The sequence below is a fragment of the Oryctolagus cuniculus genome, chromosome 9 (genome assembly GCF_051225735.1).
Source record: "Oryctolagus cuniculus isolate XC-2025 breed Fujian yellow rabbit chromosome 9, ASM5122573v1, whole genome shotgun sequence".
In the NCBI taxonomy this organism is placed as follows: domain Eukaryota; kingdom Metazoa; phylum Chordata; class Mammalia; order Lagomorpha; family Leporidae; genus Oryctolagus; species Oryctolagus cuniculus.
Window position 1 is genome coordinate 9,903,423 of NC_142875.1, and position 21,102 is coordinate 9,924,524.

At 40.8% G+C, this 21,102-nt stretch overlaps 1 protein-coding gene across 4 annotated transcripts; it reads left to right on the forward strand.

Annotated features, from left to right (window-relative positions):
- The first annotated feature begins 101 nt into the window (after positions 1–101).
- On the forward strand, positions 102–12,431 carry POGLUT2 (protein O-glucosyltransferase 2). Of its 4 annotated transcripts, XM_070048593.2 has the most exons (13): positions 102–417; positions 1,521–1,726; positions 2,751–2,927; positions 3,042–3,630; positions 3,760–3,889; positions 4,093–4,298; positions 4,482–4,559; positions 6,052–6,224; positions 6,347–6,584; positions 7,535–7,744; positions 8,422–8,511; positions 10,134–10,241; positions 12,199–12,431. In XM_070048593.2, the coding sequence occupies exons 5-13, from the start codon at positions 3,862–3,864 to the stop codon at positions 12,214–12,216; spliced, it is 1,149 nt and encodes a 382-aa protein (XP_069904694.2). In that variant the 5' UTR covers positions 102–417; positions 1,521–1,726; positions 2,751–2,927; positions 3,042–3,630; positions 3,760–3,861; the 3' UTR covers positions 12,217–12,431. The 4 variants fall into 4 exon arrangements, with proteins under 4 accessions (XP_069904694.2, XP_069904696.2, XP_017199074.2 ...); XM_070048595.2 differs by having other exon boundaries at positions 102–1,198; positions 3,042–3,889; XM_017343585.4 differs by lacking the exons at positions 2,751–2,927; positions 3,042–3,630; positions 3,760–3,889 and having other exon boundaries at positions 102–1,198.
- The last annotated feature ends 8,671 nt before the right edge of the window (positions 12,432–21,102 follow it).

Consider the following 21,102-nt stretch of genomic DNA (forward strand, 5'->3'; position numbering starts at 1 on the left):
CCCGACGCGCGGGCCAATCGCCGCGCGTGGTGCCCTGGCTGCAACCCGACACGGCTTCGCCCCCGAGCGGGGCTCCGGGGCGGCCGCGGCCCCAGCCTGTCGCCCTCGTCCCGGGGAAGTGGAGCCGCGCGGTGCTCGGCCGAGCGACGGGCGTCCTCCCCTGGCCACGCGGGCGCTGCGGCCCTGACTCGCGCGTCATTTACCCGTGGATCTTCCCCGAGAGTCCGTCTTGTAAATGTTTAGCATTTTGCTGCTTCACTGCTGCTTTCTGGGGACGGTGCCCGCGCTGGCCGAGAGCGGCGGAGAGAGGCGACTGAGCCCGGACCAGAGCCGAGTATGGGGGCCCGGGTTAAACGCACAGGTCGTTCTTCCCGCCCGCTATTTCTATATCCAGGCGGTGGACGCGTCAGGGAACCCGTAAGTAGAGACGCGGCCCCCTAACCTTTCGGATTGCGGTGGAGACCGACTCTCCCTTCGCGTTTTGTCTGCCCAAGTGCTCCTTCCCGCTCCGCAGTGTGCGTTCCGGTACCTTCGGCCGCTGCGCACAGCTGGTCTGCCCGTCCCGGTCGACTACGGATTCTAACAGTCGTTCGTATGCAGTGTGCGGCCGTATATAATCAGCTCTTCTCCTAGCCATTTTAGCGGGGCTCGCGCATTCTCAAGGCAAGACAAAGCCCCTCCAGTTGGCTGGAATTACCCTTTCCAGCTGCTGTTCCGTTATAAGGAGTTTAAGGCCGGGAGTTAGAGACTTGGTCGGTTTCACGTGTCCCTCAGTTTTCAGGTGGACATCCACAAAAGGAACTTCTGTTTAAAACTTGGAAGGAAAGCATCTGTCTCCTGTGTGATTGCACGACACACGTATCCCATCCTAACGAGTTCAATGCATTGATTGTACCTAAACTTACTTATATACTTCACCGGCTTCTGAAATGATTGCCATGATTGGTGGATGCTGACCATGGATACTTTATAGGGAAAACCTCTTGGGAATGAAATGTTTTCCAAAGCAAAGAAAAGAAGATTTTGTTGTACAACGTGTTGGAAAAACGAAATGCCCTCTTAAAGAGCATGAGCACTGGGAAAGTGTTTTGACACATTGTCACCACGGTGCTAGAAGCATTTCCGCCTTTGTTTTTGCCCCTGACAGAGCATGACTTATACTGTCATCTTGAAGAATCATTAAGGGAGATTTTTCAAAGTAAGATCGTCTTCGGAAGCACCATGTGATTAGAGATTTCCAGATGTGGTGGGCATGAGATAAATAGGAATTTAATGAGAATGCTTTTATCTAGAGACTACATCAGCATGGGTCATGCTTACAGAGATTAGTTTTCTGAAAGTATTCCCTTACGATTGTGTAGTGAAACTGTAGCATCTCGATTCATTATATTCACTCTGGAGCTACAAGCCTGGGAGCGCCAGCTAGTGTATGTTAGCGGGAGAGTGTGGAGGAGAGCAGAGGTTTACAGACTGAAGAGCGTGCTGACAATCATTGTATCTTGTTGCTTTTCCCATCACAGCTTTACCTATTCTCCGGGTGAAAAGGTGTTCCAGGTGAAAATCTCAGCACCGGATGAGCAGTTCACGCGAGTTGGAGTCCAGGTGTTAGACAGGAAGGATGGGTCCTTCATAGTGAGATACAGGATGTATGCAAGCTACAGGAATCTAAAGATCGAAGTTAAATTCCAAGGTCAACATGTGGCGCAATCTCCATATATCTTAAAAGGTAATTGGGAACATAATTTGATAACAGCTGTATTTGAATAAGATGATATATGTTATTCTCTCAGCAAAAACAACTTCACTGTTTTTCACTGAAAGAAAAAAGAGGTGTTTCCTTCTTGAAAACCAAATAGGAGTTCTAGTGAAAAAGAGACAAATTTGAACAGAAATTATAATAATTCACTAAAGAACAAGGAATATATGAGTGTCCCTCAGAAAGGTTCTGGGAAACTGGAATTAAAAGATGTGTATTTTGGTGCAAAAATTATATCCATGCAAATGTTTTCATGATCCACCATTTTCTACAAACTGTGGAAGACTCCTTATGTTTATACAGAATTCACTCCCTGGGGATACAACATCAGCAAGAATAATCAAGCTATGTATTGAGTCATTTTGACAGCTTAGTGTTACTCAAATTTGGCAGCCTTACTTCAGGAAGAGATGGCTGGAAGCTAGGGAAGTGGCTAGGGAGCGGGGGAGTTGTTGACTGTTTTTTTACTTTGTTCATTTTTCCAGAGAAATTCTCTAATGGTTTCTTATGTAGGATGAGGGTCTAAAATCATCTCCTTATCTCTGATTGGAGAGGGGGCCCCAAACAGTGGGATGCAGTCTACCTACAACAGTAGGAATTGTGCTTCCTCCCACCCCAAGAAAAGAAAGGTAGCAAGTTTTAAAGGTGTCTGGACTCCTTTTCCACGTTTCACCAGGAGCACATGATGCAAGATAATCTGTTAAACTTTACAAAGATTCTTGCATTGTCTCCTACTGCCTGGGTCAGAAGGGAATCCCAATAATTACAGAAAGGAATGACAAGGAAAATCCCAGTTCAAAGCTGCTAAGTATGTTAGCATTGCTTCTACACAGATGTTCAATTAATTCATTATAATAATAAGGAAATGGACTCTTTTGAGCCTTTACTTATTTATCATTTGTTTAAAAAAATGTATAGTGTAGGGCCGATGTTTGGTGGTGCAGTTTCAAAGCTGGAGTGCTGGATTTGAGTCCCTGCTGTGCTTGTACGGCAGGTCCTGCTAATGTCCATGCTGGGAGTCAGCAGGTGATGGTTCCTGGCAGCTGGCTTCAGCCTGACCCAGTCCTGGCTGTTGCAGGCTTTTGGAGAATGAACCAGCAGATGGAAGATTCTCTCTCTCTCTCCCATAACCTATCTCTCTCTCAAATGAATGAAAATAAAGTACAAAAAGGTACATACTGGGGAGGATGTTTAGCCTACTGGTTAAGACACACATGTACCATATCAGAGTGCCTGGGTTCAGTACCCAGCTCTGGCACCTGACTCCAGGTTCCTGCTGATGCAGACCCCAGGAGGCAGCAGGTGATGGCTCAGTGGTTGGGTTCCTGCCACTCTCAAGGGAGACTTGGATTGGATTCCAGGATCCAGGCTTCAGCCCTGACCCAGCTCTAACCATCGCAGGCATTTGAGGAGTGAACCAGCAGATGGCAGAGCTCATGCTTCCTCTTCCTCCCTCTCCCACACAAAATAGATAAGTAAATGTTTTATACTTTTTTTAAAAAGCATAGTAATAGTTCATTTTTGTGTGCTTACTTTTGTTGTTATTGATGATGATTTAACCATTGAGAAAAGTACCTTAGACATTTTGAGAACATGTTTTTATTATGTGCCATTGAAATAATAATCCTATCCCTTTTGTCTTTCATTAAAATAGGTGTATTTCTCTGAAACTCTTCTACCAATATTTGTTTATTCTTAAGTATACAAAACATTAAGATCATGTGCTGTAGTATCCACTGTAGAGCATAAATTAGTATCCATTGACTTTTCTTTGAACTCATACAAATACACCTAATTATGGAAATATCACACAAGGGTGAAGAATTATCAGAATAGAATGCCAAGTTACTTGCTATGCTCCAATGTAAAAAAAGGTACTTCCTTTGAAATATTTTTTCAACTACAGTACCCTTCTTATCTAGGCAGAATTCACAAGCCATATGAATATTTGTTAATAAACTGATGAGTGACAATTTAAAAAAAATTATATATTTATTTGAAAGGCACAGTAACAGAGGGAAAGACAGAGATCTCCAGTTCACTGGTTCACTCCTCCAGTGGCAGCCACAGCCAGGGTTGGACCACACCAGGCCAACGCCAGGAGCATGGGTCTCCACCCAGATCTCCCACATGGTGGGTATACTTGGGTCTTCTGCTGCCTTCCCAGTCACATTGGGAGGAAACTGGATCAGAAGCGGAACATCCAGGACTCAAACCAGCACTCCCGTAATGGGATGCCAGTGTTTCAGGCGGTTTAACTCAGTGTAGCACACCACCAGCCTCTGAGTGAAATTCTCACTGTGTAAGAATTCTTACTTTTTTGTTTGTATATATAGGACCGGTTTACCATGAGAACTGCGACTGTCCTCTGGAAGACAGTGCAGCCTGGCTACGGGAGATGAACTGCCCAGCAACCATACCTCAGATCCAGAAAGATCTGGCACATTTTCCTGCTGTAGACCCAGAGAAGATTGCAGCAGAAATCCCAAAAAGATTCGGTCAGAGGCAGAGCTTGTGTCACTACACCTTAAAGGATAATAAGGTACAACAGAAGATTGAAGTGGCCTGGTCTTAGTGCTTTGCTGAATTTGTTTTTCCGGTTGGCTACAATTAGCAAATACTTTAATTAAGCTCATTCTAATAAGGATCATTGTGACAAGCTTTTCCTTCGTGAAGTCTGCCAGTGCTTTTTGACTAACGTAGTAAGTGTTCAATTCTCTTTTAGGTTTACATCAAGACTCACGGTGAACATGTAGGTTTCAGAATTTTCATGGATGCCATACTGCTTTCTCTAACTAGAAAGGTAAATCTGTATTTTATCTTATATGCGATAGATAATTTCAGCCTGAGTTTAACAGTGTAATTTTTCAAAATAAAAACATCATGGCTGTTCTAGTCCTAGATGCTTTCATAATATGATTCCTAAGTAATGTAGGATGCCTGTATCAGTTTCCAAAGACTGGTGCAACAAAGCACCACGAACTGGGCACCACGAACTGGGTGGGCCATAACCACAGCAGTGTGTGTCCACACAGTTCTGGAAGCCAGAAGTCAAAATCAAGATGTCAGCAGGGTCACACTCCCGCGGAGACCTGGCTGACATCCCTCCCTGCCAGCCCCTAGTCTGTGGTGGCGGCCGTGGTCTGTGGTGCTCCTGGCTGGCAGCTGCGTCACTCTGGCCTCTGCCTGTGATATCGCATGGCTTTCTCCCTGCATGTCTGAGTCTCTCCTCTCCTTCCTCCAGTTTGACATCTGTTAGCTAACAACACCTCAAGGACGTGATTTCCAAATAAGGTCACTCTGAGATACTGGAGTTTCGGACTTAAGCATATCTTTTTCTGGGACACAATTCAACCCCATAACAATACCATATAGAGGAAGGAAAATGCCATATAATAAAATTACTTTCCTACTCACCCTATTTGATGCCAAAGAAAATTTACCTGATACTGAATTCTGATGCTTGACATACTGTGTGTAGGATCCTAGTAGAAAATGTGGACAGTGATATAAAAATGGCTGATATGAAAAATCACACTCATATTTTTACCAATTGTACATTTATTTATAGCCTGTGATAGGATTTCTTTATTAATTTTTGTGCGTAGTTGATTGAATTACTCATGGAAAACCTTAGTGTTTTTCTTTTCTAGATTGCAAAACATTTGTAGTCACTTAATTCTGAATGTGACGATTACATAGCATCAATATTAAGCTTCCTTTGAGCTAACACATTAGAGTACTAGCAGATTTTTCTTGCTCATCTGTGTCAATCCATGAAAATTAAAAATATTCTTCAGGACTCCCAATTTCTCAAACTGAGCAGCAAGCCCTTGTCTGTCTGAAAATATGTGCATCTCTTGTTTTACAAGCACTCTGAGCATGTACCAAGGCTAAATGAAGCAGGTTCTTTGAACATGCCTGCACTATTTATCAGAAGAAACAGTGTAGAGGTTACTATGCTGACCTGGTTTTTAAAATTCCTTCCCAGTGTTTCTCTTTCCCTCTTTAATCATCGGGTCTCTGGGTAGTCTGAGAACAGAGATCACCTTTGCCATCTCATCCCTTTTGTGGTAAACGCTGTTGTCCAGTTTGGATACCATAGAAAGGAAACCTGGAATGCTTATAAATATCACCATATCTGCAAAGTTACCCATTATTCAAATCATGGTAATTATTGCTGCCTGAAGCTTGTAAGGTTGGCCCCCTCATTTGGTGCAATTTCTAATTTTAATTGATGAATGTGAAAATTATCCGATGTAAAAAATATGAACACACTATTTTCTTCTTCCTAGGTGAAGATGCCGGATGTGGAGTTTTTTGTTAATTTGGGAGACTGGCCTTTGGAAAAACAGAAATCCAATTCAAACATCCATCCGATCTTTTCCTGGTGTGGCTCCATGGATTCTAAGGATATTGTGATGCCGACCTACGATTTGACTGACTCTGTCCTGGAAACCATGGGCCGGTGAGAAATGGGTCAGGGTGACCCAGAGCCTGGATTTTCTTTCTTTTGTGAATTATTTTCCAATGACCTTTGTGATGTGACCATTTGGGAAGAAATTCTCTTGCACTGTCTTACCTTTCTAGAGTGAGTTTGGATATGATGTCTGTGCAAGCAAACACAGGTCCCCCCTGGGAAAGTAAAAACTCCACCGCCGTCTGGAGAGGTCGAGACAGCCGCAGAGAGAGGCTGGAGCTGGTCAAACTCAGTAGAAAACACCCAGATCTCATCGATGCTGCCTTCACCAACTTCTTCTTCTTTAAACACGATGAAAGCCTGTATGGTCCCATCGTGAAGCATATTTCATTCTTTGATTTCTTCAAGGTGAGAAATGACCAACCATTTCTGTTTTGCCAGTGCATGTGTGAATCATGCTTTGGAGGGAGGGACCAACTCCACTTGGGTTGTCCACTTTCCATATTAGAATGCCTGGGTTCAATCCGCCTCCTCTTCTCTTCCAGCTTCTTGCTAATGTGCGTCACTGGGGACAGTAAGTAATAGCTTAAGTATCTGGGTCCCTACCACCCACATGAGAGATCCAGATATATATCATTTCTTTGAAAGGCAGAACGACAGAGTGGGAGAGACAGCAGGAGAGGGAGGTCGTCCATCCACTGGTTTACGCCTCCAGTGCCCTCAACAGCTGAGGCTGAGCCAGGCCAAAGCTGGAAGAAAGGAAGCCCCTCTGGGTCTCCCATGTGGTGGCAGCTGCTCAAGTACTGAGCCATCATTCACTGCCTCCCAGGTGCATTAGCAGGAAGCTAGGTTGGAAGCATAGACTACCCAAGACTTGAGCCAGCCACTGCAATATGGAATATAGGCATCCCCAGCAGAGGCGTAACTTAGTGTGCCACAAAACACCTGCCCCCAGATAAAACCTTGAAAAGAAGTACAGTTAACATGACACTGCATGTGCCATCATTGTTAAGTGCACATATGCCGTCAGTAAAGTGGTAGAATAATTACAAAATTACAAATAGATCTATCTTGCCTCATATTATAACCTTCAGACAACTGTTTTATTGTTTTGTTGGCTACTTCAATCTTAGATTTTTCTTTGCCCCCTTTCTGAAATTAAGGAGCACATCCAAATAAGCATTTCTATAAAAGCATGTATTATAAACCACTTACTAAGTAATGAAGACAAAGGACAAAATGTCACTAATTTGTAGCTGACAGTGTGAGGGTTTATGTATGGAAAGGGTTGGAGGGGAAAAAAAAAGTGGGAAAAGGGAATTTGATGGAAGTTCGCGTACTCTGCTGTTATTTTGCAGCACAAGTATCAGATAAACATCGATGGCACTGTGGCAGCCTATCGCCTGCCGTATCTGCTGGTTGGTGACAGTGTTGTGCTGAAGCAGGACTCCATCTACTATGAACACTTCTATAATGAATTGCAGCCCTGGAAACACTACATTCCAGTCAAAAGCAATCTGAGTGATCTGCTTGAAAAACTTCAGTGGGCCAAAGATCATGATGAAGAGGTAAGGCCAGTCTCCTAGGGGCTTAATTCCACTTGCACCCCAATGTCATGGGTCCACTGGAAATGTCTTATGCCTGGAGAGTGTTCAGGGTGCTGAGGGATAGACTTTGACCTGAAAAGGGAAGCTGCTGCCAATAGATAACACAGCTCCTTTGGGGTGAAAACAGCAGGCATCGCAGCTTGGATTGGTTGTCCTCTCCATGTGTGAAGCAAAAGCTAAGCCTTGACCCTGATTAAGGTTTCTCTTCGGTAAGGTGTCTCTAAGCCTCTAGTAGCAATGTGGAGATTTAGAGAGCCATTCTGGCAGCAGCATTAAAATGAATAAGCTTCAAGCTAATTTTCTGCTGAACACTGCAAAAGCAGTGCTGTAATATAGCTTCATCTTGCATTTAATTTACAAAGTCCCTGCTAAATCTCTTGATAAAGGATTTCTCTGTCCACGAGACACTTAATTCTAGGAAGTCCAATATAACTTCTCAAACTTGAAAGTCAAAATTCTCCCTTTGGCTTGAACAAACATACTCCCTTAAATGTTGCTTTTACTGTGTAAGACTACCTCCAAAAATATGTTTCCTGCAATTGTTTCACTGTATGTAGACTCAGCAGCTCAACTTTCCTTTGTCTGCATGGTCAAAGATATGTTCCATTAAAGGATTTTTATTATCGTTGTTCCCATAGGCAAAGAAGATAGCAAAAGCAGGACAAGAATTTGCAAGAAATAATCTCATGGGTGATGACATATTCTGTTATTATTTCAAACTTTTCCAGGTCAGTGTTTTTCATGAAAATGGTCAAATAACTTGTCATTGGTATATTAGGAACAAATACTAGTTCACTGAACAGTTTCTAAAAGTAATTAATGTAAGGAGATATAGGTACCTCTCTGGATAAATGTCAGAATAGGCAAGCTCTTTTCTCCTCATCTTCCGCCACATCCTTCTCCACCCATTTCTCTCTGTCTTCCAAAGAAATAAATAAAACTCAGAAAATCAGAGACAAACATGATGGGTCTGCAATAAGTTCATGGAAATGCATATTATTAAAAATATATATTCATGAATTTCAAACAACCTTTAATTCCATTTGTTTCCATGAACTTCTTTATGTCCCCTCATATTATGTGGTAATACAAAATAATTGAAAACCAAAGATTAATAGAAAATGTTTGAACATCAAATGACAAGTATTCATATTATAACTTAATGGTATATGATTCAGAAATTGTTTTCTGACCCTACAGAGTTAGTGTGCCTGGATTCCTGTTTTCTCTTTGTATTATATTGTTGCTACCTTATTATTTCTTCATCTAAAAAGTGCAGGGCATATTGGGAGCTCTTGTCCTGACTCAGATGGGCCATGATTTCTCGTAGAAATTATTTCATGGATCTAAACATTAGTGACTATCATCAAAGCATATTTGACTATTTAAAAGACTCTTTTTAAAACTGCAATAATAAACAAATTATCTTCTAATAATAGCACTAACCTAGATTAATTAAGATTTTTATCTCAGAATTACAGATTTTGTATCCCATGTCTTAGGCTTTGCTAACAAAACAAATTTGTTGTATTTCTGATTCCTACTGGCCCCTCCCAATTCTGTAACCTTTCCTGGAAAATGAAGAAGGAATGCAGAGAATGAGCTGTATAAAGTGAATGAACTGGGGGGATTTACTATTTGAATTTCTAAAGACTTACACATTAATTTAGCTAGTACATAGCGTAAGTACTTGGCCCAATGCCTAAGCCAGAGTAAGAACATAATACAGGTTGAGTATTCCTTATCAGACATGTACAGGACCAAAAGAGTTTCAGAGTTTAGAGTTTTGTGGATTTGGAAATATTTGCATAGACTTTACCGGTCGAATATCGCTAATCCAAAGAAAAAATCTGAAATCCAAAATCTGAAACGCTCCAAAATCCAAAAATTTTTGCTGCCATATTGATGCTGCAGAAGTTTTAGATTTCAAAGGCTTTGGGTTTGGGTTTTCAGGTTATGAATGCTCAGCCCATAAATGAAGATGCCCACTGAGGTTTGTTTAAGCTGTAGCAGGAAAAGCAGAAGTAATCTCTGTCCTCAGATTCTCAGTCTAGGGAAGAATATGTGCAAAATTATTTTCACTATATGGCAGGGCTGTTAAAAAAATCCAGAAATTATATAAACTCAGGATAGAATAAGGAGAGATCTGTTGAACTGGCAGCCAGTGTTCAAAAGACAGCCACTTCTCAGAAGCTCAGCTAGATGTATAAAGGGAGGATGGAGGACTTTGCATATCACAGTGTGTTACTATGAGTTAAGTAGATCTTGGTCTCAGAAATTCCAGAATGTCTACTTTGGTGAATGTACCAAAAGTTTTGTGCAAGGAATGTTTCTGTATTATTGCTCACAGGAATATGCCAACTTACTCGTGAGTGAGCCCCAGATCCGAGAGGGCATGAAGAGGGTGGAGCCACAGACCGAGGACGACCTCTTTCCTTGCACATGCCATAGGCACAGGGTAAGCAGAACTGGCCTTTCCCAGTGTCCGCACAGGAACTAGTATGAATCCACGTGTGCATTCATTCCCTGGGTTGTTCAGTCAAACAACAAATACTCGACGCCCTCCTGAAGCCCCCAAGAAATGCATTCTGTCGGAGAGACGGAAGTGACAGGGCCCAAGAAAGGGTACTACAGTGCAGTTCAGGGAAGAGACATGGCGGCTCCCTGGCAGATGGAGGGAAGCCTTTTGTAAGGTGAGACTTCAGATTGCCTGGCCTTTGAATAGATGCTCATAGTCTGAAATATGTTTTCCATTCATCACTGAGGCTTCACCTCCTGTAGGAAGATTTGGTGAAGTTCTTCATCCCAACTTAGAGAGGAAAAAAAAAAAAAAACAACACATACCGATGATTACTCATGTTATGCAGTGATTCACTTAAAAGCAAAATTTTGATACCACTGCATAATGGTTGCATTTTTAAAAGTCAGGCTCACTTATGGACTTAAAAGGTGAAAAAGGACCATACGTTGTCCAGTAAATGCCTTCATTTTACTGTTAACAAAACTGAGCCCAAAGAACAATTTACTTAAAAATAATCTAGCTAGATTATAGCAACTTATCACACTGTGTGTATGTTTGTATAGGAAAATCTTGAGTGGCCAAGCAGTATTGTTCTAATTGTAGGTGTTTAAATTGAACCTTAGGGTGTATGTGTGGTGTGTGTGTGTGTGTGTGTGTGTGTGTAGTAGTATGCTGACAACATTATTTTAAGCAACATCATCATGTATTTGAATGGAAAAACACATATTTGTGTTACTATAACCAAAGATGAGATGACAGATTTGGCTTCTATTATATGTACTTACCAAGAAGGTTTAAAAGGATTAAGGTGACCATTGGCTCCAATGAGGTAACAGAACCAATTCATGTGAGTTCATAGTAAGGTATTTTCCACACTGGTTAAGTTTTTGGTAGCTTGAACTCAGCCACTGGACATATTTACATCATTTCAATCAGCACATACTAATTTTGGCTGTTGCTTCTTGAGAACTGATTTACCACTAATTCGTTGGCCCTCGAAGTAGTGGATCATCAGTGTTAACCCCTGTTGGTGCTGGAAGGCCATAAAATCAGTTAACAGCCAATGACAAAACAGGAATTGCCAAATCACAAGGTATTTCCCCCCCTTGCCACATTTGTGATTTGGTATGAGAACACTTCTCATCTTGGCTCCAAGTGAGACTGAGCCGCTTCCCTTCTCCATTCTTATTTAATTTTTTGGTTTGTTTCTTAAGACTTATTTATTGATTTGAAAGGTAGAGTGGCACAAAGAGAGATCTGTCATCAACTTATTCACTCCACAAATGCCCGCAATAGCCAGGGCTGGACCAGGCAGAAGGCAGGAGGCAGTAGCTCTATCTGGGTCCCCAACATGGGTGGCAGAAACCCAAGTACTTGGGCCGTTATCTGCTGCCTCCCAGGCAGGAAGCTGATCAGAAGCAGAGAAGTCCAGACTCCATCCAGACACTTCAGTACGGAATGTGAGTATCCCAAGTGGTGGCTTAAACACTGTACCACACTGCCTGTCCCTAATATTTATCATTATCTGAGTGATTTAGAGTAGGTACCAAATCAGTATCTTCCATTGATTTCTAGAAGTTAAGGACACAATGGTATCTTTGTTTATATCTTGCTCCTTATCTACTCTAGCCTTTCATTGATACTGTGGATGACACAAAGCCTTTACTGTAATACAGACCCATGGGTGCTTGCTTCCCCTCAGTAGCCCTGTGAGATATAAGGTGATTTCACCCTTTGGTGGTTCCAGCACTTCCAGGTAGTCGTCCTTGCTAAAAACCGCAAGCAAGGATTTGACTTTTTCCATCCTCTCATTTTAAAGAAAAATATTGAGTAAATGTAGGTTTTCTTGACTCAGGTGCAACTTGATGGCTCTAATTTTGCTTCTTGATTACAGACCAAAGATGAACTCTGATTTGCAAAATACCTTCCATTCAAGTAATGGTGCTCTGAAGACTTCTTAACTGAAAAGAAGAATGTTTTTAAGTATTAATTGCACAGACAATGTAAAATCTGCCGTGTAATTATTTGGATCATGAAGATACGTTTCTACCTATTATGCTGTATTCCTATGACTATCACTAAAAGCACATTTTTAGTATTTTGTAATAAAACCACCTTTATTTTAAAGACCTATGTTATGCTAATTATTAGCTGTGTTTGGACTATGGAGTAGTAGGAAGAGGGAGGCTTTGGGTTTTTGATTTACAGAAGCACAAACTTGGTTAAATGACAAAGAAGTAAACCTCCGTCTCCTTTAAGCCATGGTTATTTTGAATACTTCATCCAAGGCCTGTCATAACATGGCCTCTGCCTGTGTCTGTAGTCAAGTCTTTCACCCTTTCCTAACGTGTAGCCTGTGATCTAGCGAAACCAGTCCCCTCACAGTTCTGTCAACGTTGGTGTCTTACTCTCCTGTTACACACTTGTCCATTGATCTGGAAGCCATGACCTTCTCCTGTATCAGTTTTGGACATTCTCAGTACTCATTTTAGGAATCCACAACACCTCCTTGGAATCTCCCCTTCTGTGTGCTTGTGTCATTGTACTTACCATACCATACTACATCCTGTCCCATTCCATTGCCTTTCCCCCATCCAATTTTAAGCAACTTGACCATAGAGATCATGCTAATCCACTGGGTAGTCCTTTAGACCCACTACGTAGAGTCCATTAGGGTGCCTGCAGCTAGAAAGGATAATAAATATTAAATGGGTGAATAAATGAATGCACATAAAAGAATTAAAAAGAATTAGAAATCCTAACACTAAACCATATATAATGTCCTACAAATCTCTCACCTGATTTCTCTTACATCCATCTTCTAGCTAAACAATCTTTCATACATTTGTAAATTGTGAAATTTACATACATAAGAATATAAACATCAGCAGCTTAAAAATAATCATCAACCATGTAACTGCTAACAGGTTCTGTGCTTGACCAAATATTCATCAGGCTCCTGAACTTTCTGCTAAGCCTATCTGTTCACTGCCTTCTGTAATCTAATTTTAGCAAGAACTGTGCTAAATCAGTTTAACAAAAAGCCTCTGTCTTCCATATCTGGTCAGTCACAATATCTAATCCGATTCCTCATCCTTTACCATCCACAAGGTGATGATTGATTACCCTGGTGTGTGTTTAGCAAGAATGCTGTTAGGTCTGCTTAACCAGAATCTCTCTTCCCTGGTGTTTACTCTTGGTAATTTTCCATCTACTAACCTCTACACTGGTCCGTGGCTATAAATTTCCTCCTGATTATCTTGTATCTGCAGTTGAGCCCTGTATACACTGAGGTCTCTTTTCCCCTCTCGTAATAGTTTTGAATAACCTCTGTTTATATTGCTTTATTGGCCAACTCTGGTTTTTCTCTGATGCTACCACTGGAGTTCAGAAGTAGAACATTGCTGGTACCTTAGAAGTGTCCCTTGTGCCTCACCCTATCACACCCCCTCCCTTGCTGGCAGCAACCATTATCATGATGATTACAATAATATTTTCCTTTGCTTTTTATAATTTTGCTATCTATATATACTTCCCTAAACAATATATTTTCATTTTGCCAGTTGTGAATTTATATAAATGGAAATATACTAGATGTATTATTGTTGTTATTTGCCTACTGGTGTACATAATGGAAGTTCATTTGTTTTTACAGGTTGATTATATGAATAAGATGACTATATTTTACTATTCCATTGTAGGTGGACATTGAGTTGTACCTATTTTTGGACAATTCCCATCAGCGCCACTGTGAATCCTTATTCATGTTCCTTGACCCTATTTGGTTTATAGCAGAATTACTAGACTATGGAGTACCATTCATTTACAACTTTACTATAATATGTCAAACAACTTTCCAAATTGATGATCCTACTTTATGCTTTCCAGGAGTGTAGAGGTTTACAGTTGCTTAACATTCTTGCTGACATTTGATATTACCAAACTTTTAAGATTTTTACCAGTACCATGGGTGCAAAATAATTACTAATTATATTTTAATTTTCCTTTCTCAGTAAGGAGGTTGATCATCATTTCATATGATTGTGAGGCACTGATATTGCCTTCTTGTACAGTTGCTTTTTTTTTTTTTAGTTAATTTTCCTAATAAGCTGTTTGACTTCCTCGTGGAGATACAGAAATAGACTTTGGAGCTAGCACTCCCTTGATTGTATTTATACTGTATTTCTCCTATTTCATGGCATGTCTTATACTCTCATTCCAGGACCTTTTAGTGCTGAGAAAATGGTGAGTTTAATGTAGAGAGTCTATCAGTTTCTTTTTAAAATTTGTTTGTATTTATTATATTTGAAAAAGCAACAGAGCTCTCCTATCCTCAGGTTCACTCTCCAGATGCCCACAACAGCCAGGGCTGGGCCACGGCAAACCGGGAGTTGATAATTCAATCCAGGTCTCCCACAAGAGTTACAGATATCCAAATTCTGGAGTGATCTCTGCTCTCTCCCAGGGTGCACATTAGCAGGAAACGAATGGGGAACAGAGCTGAGACTGGAACCAGGCACTCTGAAATGGGATGTGGGCAGCCCAAGCCACACCTTAACCACTATATCAAATGCCTGCCCCATCAAGATTATTTTTAAAAACATTATTTATTTATTTGAAAGGTGGAGTCACAGAGAGAGAGAGAGACAGAGAGATATTCCATCCCCTGGTTCACTCCCCGTGCAACGGGCAGGCCATTGTCAAGAGCCAGGAGCCTTTTATAGATCTTATACATCAGTGGCAGGGGCCCAGGAACATTTTAGCTGCCTTCCTAGGTGCATTAGCAGGAAGCTAGATTGGAAGCAGAGCAGCCGGAACACAAACCAGCACTCTTATGGATGCCAGCATTGCAAGCCACGGCTTAACCTGCTGTGCCACAGCTCGGGCCCCAGGCAGTATTTTTAGAATTGTGGGTTTTTTTCTGTCAAATTTAAGAATTCCTTCCTTGTTCCTAGCTCACTCAGCCAGTCTCCTTTGTTCTATAATCTAGGACCACCTCAGCAAGTAACTACAAGCTTGGTGACTTAGAACAACAGAAATTTATGCTCTCATAGTTCTGGAGACAGAAGTCTGAGATCAAATTGTCCAACATGTTGGTTCCTTCCAGAGGCTCTGAGAGAAAATCCATTCCATGCCTCTTTTCCAAGATCTGGTAGCCGCTGGTAATTCTTGGAATTCCTTGGCTTGTGGGTATATCATTCCAGTCTCTGCCTGTGTTATCATATAGTCTTCCCCTCTGTGTGTCTTTGTTTTCTCCTCATCTGTCTCTTAAAAAAGACACTTGTCTTTGGACTAAGGCACCATCCTAAGTTGAAGGTGACCTCACCTCAAGAATTTTTTTTTTTTTTTTTTTTTTTTTGACAGGCAGAGTGGACAGTGAGAGAGAGAGACAGAGAGAAAGGTCTTCTTTTGCCGTTGGTTCACCCTCCAATGGCCGCCGCAGCCGGCGCGCTGCGGCCGGCGCACCGCGCTGATCCGATGGCAGGAGCCAGGAGCCAGGTGCTTTTCCTGGTCTCCCATGGGGTGCAGGGCCCAAGCACCTGGGCCATCCTCCACTGCACTCCCTGGCCACAGCAGAGGGCTGGCCTGGAAGAGGGGCAACCGGGACAGAATCCGGCGCCCCGACCGGGACTAGAACCCGGTGTGCCGGCGCCGCTAGGCGGAGGATTAGCCTAGTGAGCCGCGGCGCCGGCCGAGAATTTTAATTATATTTGCAAAGACTCTATTTTTCAATAAGATCACACATGTAGCCAGGTTAGAACTGGACCACAACTTTTGGGGACCACTCTTCAACCCACTACATCTTGTAAAAGCATTTTCTTTGAAAGCAGGAACAACATAAGAGTTCCTATCATCACACACATTCAGTGCTGGAGGTTAATGCTAACACAGTAAGTCTAGAAAAGAATAGGAAATACAAGGAGTAAAAATAACAAGTACAATTACTAAAAGCAGAAAATTTAGTACACATAAAATCCAAACAAATTTACAGATAAAATTTTTCAATTAACAAAAAAATTGGACATTTGTTAAATAGAAAACCAGCATATAAAATTCAGTCAAAGGGCTGGTGTCATGGCATGGCAGGTTAAACTTTTGCCTGCAGTGCAGGTATCCCATATAGGCACCAGTTCCTGTCGTGTCTGCTCCATTACTGATCCAGCTCCCTGCTATGGCCTGGGAAAGCCGTAGAACATGGGCCATGTCCTTGGGCCACTGCACCCGTGTGAGAGACCCACAAGAAGCTCCTGGCTCCTGGCTTTGGATCAACCCAGTTCCAGCCGTCATGGCCAACTGGGGAGTGAACCAGCAGATGGATAACCTGTCTCTCTCTCTCTCTCTGCCTCTGCCTCTTTGTAACTCTGCCTTTCAAATAAATAAATTTTTTTTAAAATTTTTCAATATACCAACTAGTAATAGAAAATGAAATAAAAATACTTAAAGTAGCATTTATGATAAATTTGGAGGTTGAAGTCTTTGAGGAATTAATAAAAATGGACAAAAATGGACACAACAAATTTTGAAAAATCTGTTGAAAGATATCCTATATTCATGGATTGCAAAGTCAATAAGATGTCAACTCTTTCCTCATGGTATATAGAGTTGATATAATACCTGAAAAGTCTTAACTGTTGATGAATTATGAAGAATTTTCCCACCATACAACAAAACTATGAGTATATGCTTAAGTTACATTGGTATAAGGATAGAAAACAAAATAGAATACCAGAATAATAATACATAAACAAACTTGTGTGTGTACGGAAACTCACTTTATGATGGGAAACTGCAGATGTTGGAAAAAGGAGCTGGAACTCTTGAATACCCAAATATGGAATAAAAGCAGTTGTATGAGTAGCACTCATTCCATCCAAAAATCAAATCCAAAAGATTGGTGACAAAAGACAAAACAATATTTTTAGTCACCAAAGAGGCTATCTCTGCGTTTTATTGATAGTATAGATTTTGGCAGGTGAAATAGCCAAAGAATTATTTCTTTCATTTAATGACTCTGATAAATAAAGCCATAGGAATTGTTGCCAAAATATAGGGGTTCTAGAAATTTCTAGAACATTGATGTTTTAACTTAATATTTTTAGGGATTTATTTATTTATTTGAAAGAGTTATATTACAGAGAGAGAGAAGGAGAGACAGATCTTCCATCTGCTAGTTCTCTTGCCAAATAGCTGCTATGACTAGGGCTGGGTCAGGCTGAAGACCGGAGCCAGGAGCTTCTTCTGGGTCTTCCACATGGGTGCAGGTGCCCAAGGACCTGGGCCATCCTCCACAGCTTTCCCAGACACATTAGCAGGAAGCTGGTTCAGAAGAAGAGCACTGGAGATGCAAACCAGCGTGCATATAGAATGCCAGCATCTTAACCTCCTACTTGATAGTGAGGGCCCCATTGTTTTATTATTTTTTGAGATAACATTTTTTAAATTACCTTATAGTCAAAGGCTTAGTGGCTCTACTAAAGAATTCAAGAAGTAAAAATTTAAAAAATGCCCTAGTACAGGAAGAAAATAGGCAAGCTATAACAATAATCAAATGAAAGGGTTAGAACATGCATTTCTCATTTTTCTTCATCCAGACAAGGACCCTATTTCAATCCATAAGAGCACTGCCAGCAATGGCCCGTGTTTGCTGAACCCCAGCTAACCCATTACCATAGCAGGAATTCCTCCAAGGAACACCACCTCTTGTAGGAAAAATAAGTAAAAAATCGGTGCCAAAAGGAATTCATAACATATCCCTCTTTGTCTTAAAATTGTTTTAAGTCTGAATGGGTAGCATTGAGAGTTCAATGGGAGATTAAGGACTAAATTGGCCGTCGCCTGTGGAGTGTATGATTTGCCACGTGATAAATTTACCATGTCTCTTCTGTCAGCATCTGTCAAAGTCTGGTTTAGAGAATGAGACTTTCCGTTTGGACATTTGTATGAGGCTATGAGAAGTTGAAGTGAGAGCCATATATGCTCGTGGAAATGTATATAAATTTTTCCCTTCTCCAGAAACTTTTTTTCTGCAGCTTACTCAACAGCACATCATCTTTTGTTGCATGTTTTTTTTAAATTGTTTTACATGGGGGATAATCATGGCTACAAAGGACTAGCTTTAGGAATACTTGTGATGGTTACTCCTATATCTTTGATTGTGGTTACACAAAACTACATAAAACTCTATATACATGTGCATGTATAACTGGTGGAATTGGAATGATCTCTGGAACTGCATTAATTTCAAGATTCTGGTTTTGATATATAGCTATGCAGGATTGTCTCCAATGGAGATTTAAAAAATCCATATCAATATAATGAAGTTTTTCTAGAACCAGGCTGCATTTCACCCAAAACATGGTTCCTGATGCTCCCTCTTACAAGACCTTGAGAGCTGTTTTTACAATCACAAATGCAGGAAATGACGTACTCTACAGACTTTATATGATTCGCACAGTCTGGTTTTTGCCTAATAGGGGCACAATCTGGGAGGCTTCAACCCGGAATTGGCTGAGAGGTCAGCTGCTGTGATTGGCTGAGCTCCCTATTCCACCCCATTATTCAGCTACACAACTGTGTGCTGGGTTAGTCCTTGCTTACACAGCAAGCTAGGTTGTAGTGCATTACCGACTGAGTACTCTTTGGACAAAACCTGTTGTTCAAGTAGGAAGGCTTCTTTAAACTGGTTTATTCCAAAGCAGCAAGAGAAACTAAGTGATCTGTATAGAGGACCTCCATGTACCTACTTTTTTTTTTTTTTTTTTTTTTTTTGACAGGCAGAGTGGACAATGAGAGAGAGAGAGAAAGGTCTTCCTTTTGCCGTTGGTTCACCCTCCAATGGCCGCCGCGGCCGGCGCACTGCACTGATCCGATGGCAGGAGCCAGGAGCCAGGTGCTTTTCCTGGTCTCCCATGGGGTGCAGGGCCCAAGCACCTGGGCCATCCTCCACTGCACTCCCTGGCCACAGCAGAGAGCTGGCCTGGAAGAGGGGCAACCGGGACAGAATCCGGCGCCCCAACCAGGACTAGAACCCGGTGTGCCGGCGCCACTAGGTGGAGGATTAGCCTAGTGAGCCGCGGCGCCAGCCCTCCATGTATATACTTTTATAGCTTTCTATAAATAGGTAATTATTCCAAAGTAGGAAGTTTAAGAAATAAATGATGATAGCAATACCTGCTCATCATGAACATAACAATAAAAATTCTTTCAATTTCTATCCTCTTCCCAATAGAACTGCTGTTAATAGGTAGACTTCCAGACCTTTACACACACAGGCACGGAGGGAACATCAGGGACTCAGACTGTGAAAGTTCATCTCTCCATTCTTTCCACTGCGTGGGAAGCGTTCCAACTCTTAGCTTTCCCAAAAAGAAGCGTGCCTGCTTGGTAATACTGTGGGACAGCTTTCTTAAAGTGAAATTATTGAACCAAAGATTATAGGTAACAAATTTAAATAAATAAAACAACGACATTATATAAACTACATTCCCTTTTCTGGGGTATTAAAACCCATTTTCCTATGTATTCAGCAGCACTGGCTATTGTTTATATTTTTCATTTTTCTCAAATTGAGTTAAAAGTTTTTTTTAATGTTTCTCTAATTATTTATGAAATTGGATGTCTGGTATTTTCTTTGGCATTTTGGTGACTTTATCAAGTTAATTTAAAACATCTTTCTATTGATTCATTCCAACTCTGTGTGATATAGACATCAACCTTTTGCTAATGTGTTTGTTGCAAATTTTGTCTATCATTTTGGTGCTTTGACATTTTTTACAGTGCCTCAGCATAAAAAGTCTCATTTTTTTTATGTGGTCAGATTTGTCAGCCTTTTATTCTATGGCTTCTTATATAGAAAAAATTTTTTTAAATTTTCCAATTTTTCTTAAAAGTATGATCATACAAGATTCTGGTATCTTTTGATACATTGGTGTAGAGCTCAGTCTTCTAATTGTTCTTTTAAATTTTTATTGTATATATTCTTCAAGTTGCACTTTAAAATCACGTTGTCAAGGACTAAGTATAAAAATTTCAAGTGGAATTTCATAAATTTTAAAAGTTTATGAAAACTGACATGTTTACAATATTATGTTTTCCCAGCCAAGAAGGTAATGATCCATAGCTCCATGTGTTCTAGGTCTTCTTTGGATTCTGAAGTAAAATTATGTTTTTTCATGTCAGATATTAAATGTATTATGTTATCTTTATTGAATATTTTCTATATTTGTTGCTGTTTTATGTTTTTGTTTAAAAAACTACATTTTTGTTTAAAAGAACTATACATTTGTGAATGTTCTCTAACCAACCACTTAGTGAACTATTTTATCAGATATAAGAAAATCCACTTGATTTTCTCCAAAACAATCTTACTTTAAAATAATGAGTATATCTTTTTTACATATTTATCATTTTATTCTCCATCCCTGTTGTCTTGAAATTTCTAGTGCAATGTTGAGTACTTGTGATGATAAAAAGCATTCTTAGTTTCGGACTTCATTGGCGTATTAGCCAATGCCAAAGAAAATACCAGAGAAACAGAACCAATCAAGTATCTATATGGAAAGAGCTACTTATTTTAAGGAATTGGTTCACCCATTGGTAGATGCTCATAAGTCCAAGTTCTGTAGTTCAAATGAAATGACCCTCAGTTAAGAGATCCAGGAAAGACCACTGTTGACATCCAGGCTAGCCTGATGGGGCTGATGGAACTGTCCTTAGAGTGTAGCGATGGTTGCAGATGGTTGTGAAATTACTGAAAATCATTGATTCTACGTTAAAATCCGTTGAATTTCATGGCATG

What these genes read in the sequence shown, in the direction of transcription:
- POGLUT2 (XM_002713017.6), top strand. Translation starts at nt 236, where the DNA reads ATGTTTAGCATTTTGCTGCTTCACTGCTGCTTTCTGGGGACGGTGCCC. An exon ending in GTCCTGGAAACCATGGGCCG is followed by an intron (nt 6,225 to 6,346) that starts GTGAGAAATGGG and finishes TTACCTTTCTAG; the next exon opens with AGTGAGTTTGGATATGATGT. An exon ending in CATTCTTTGATTTCTTCAAG is followed by an intron (nt 6,585 to 7,534) that starts GTGAGAAATGAC and finishes GTTATTTTGCAG; the next exon opens with CACAAGTATCAGATAAACAT.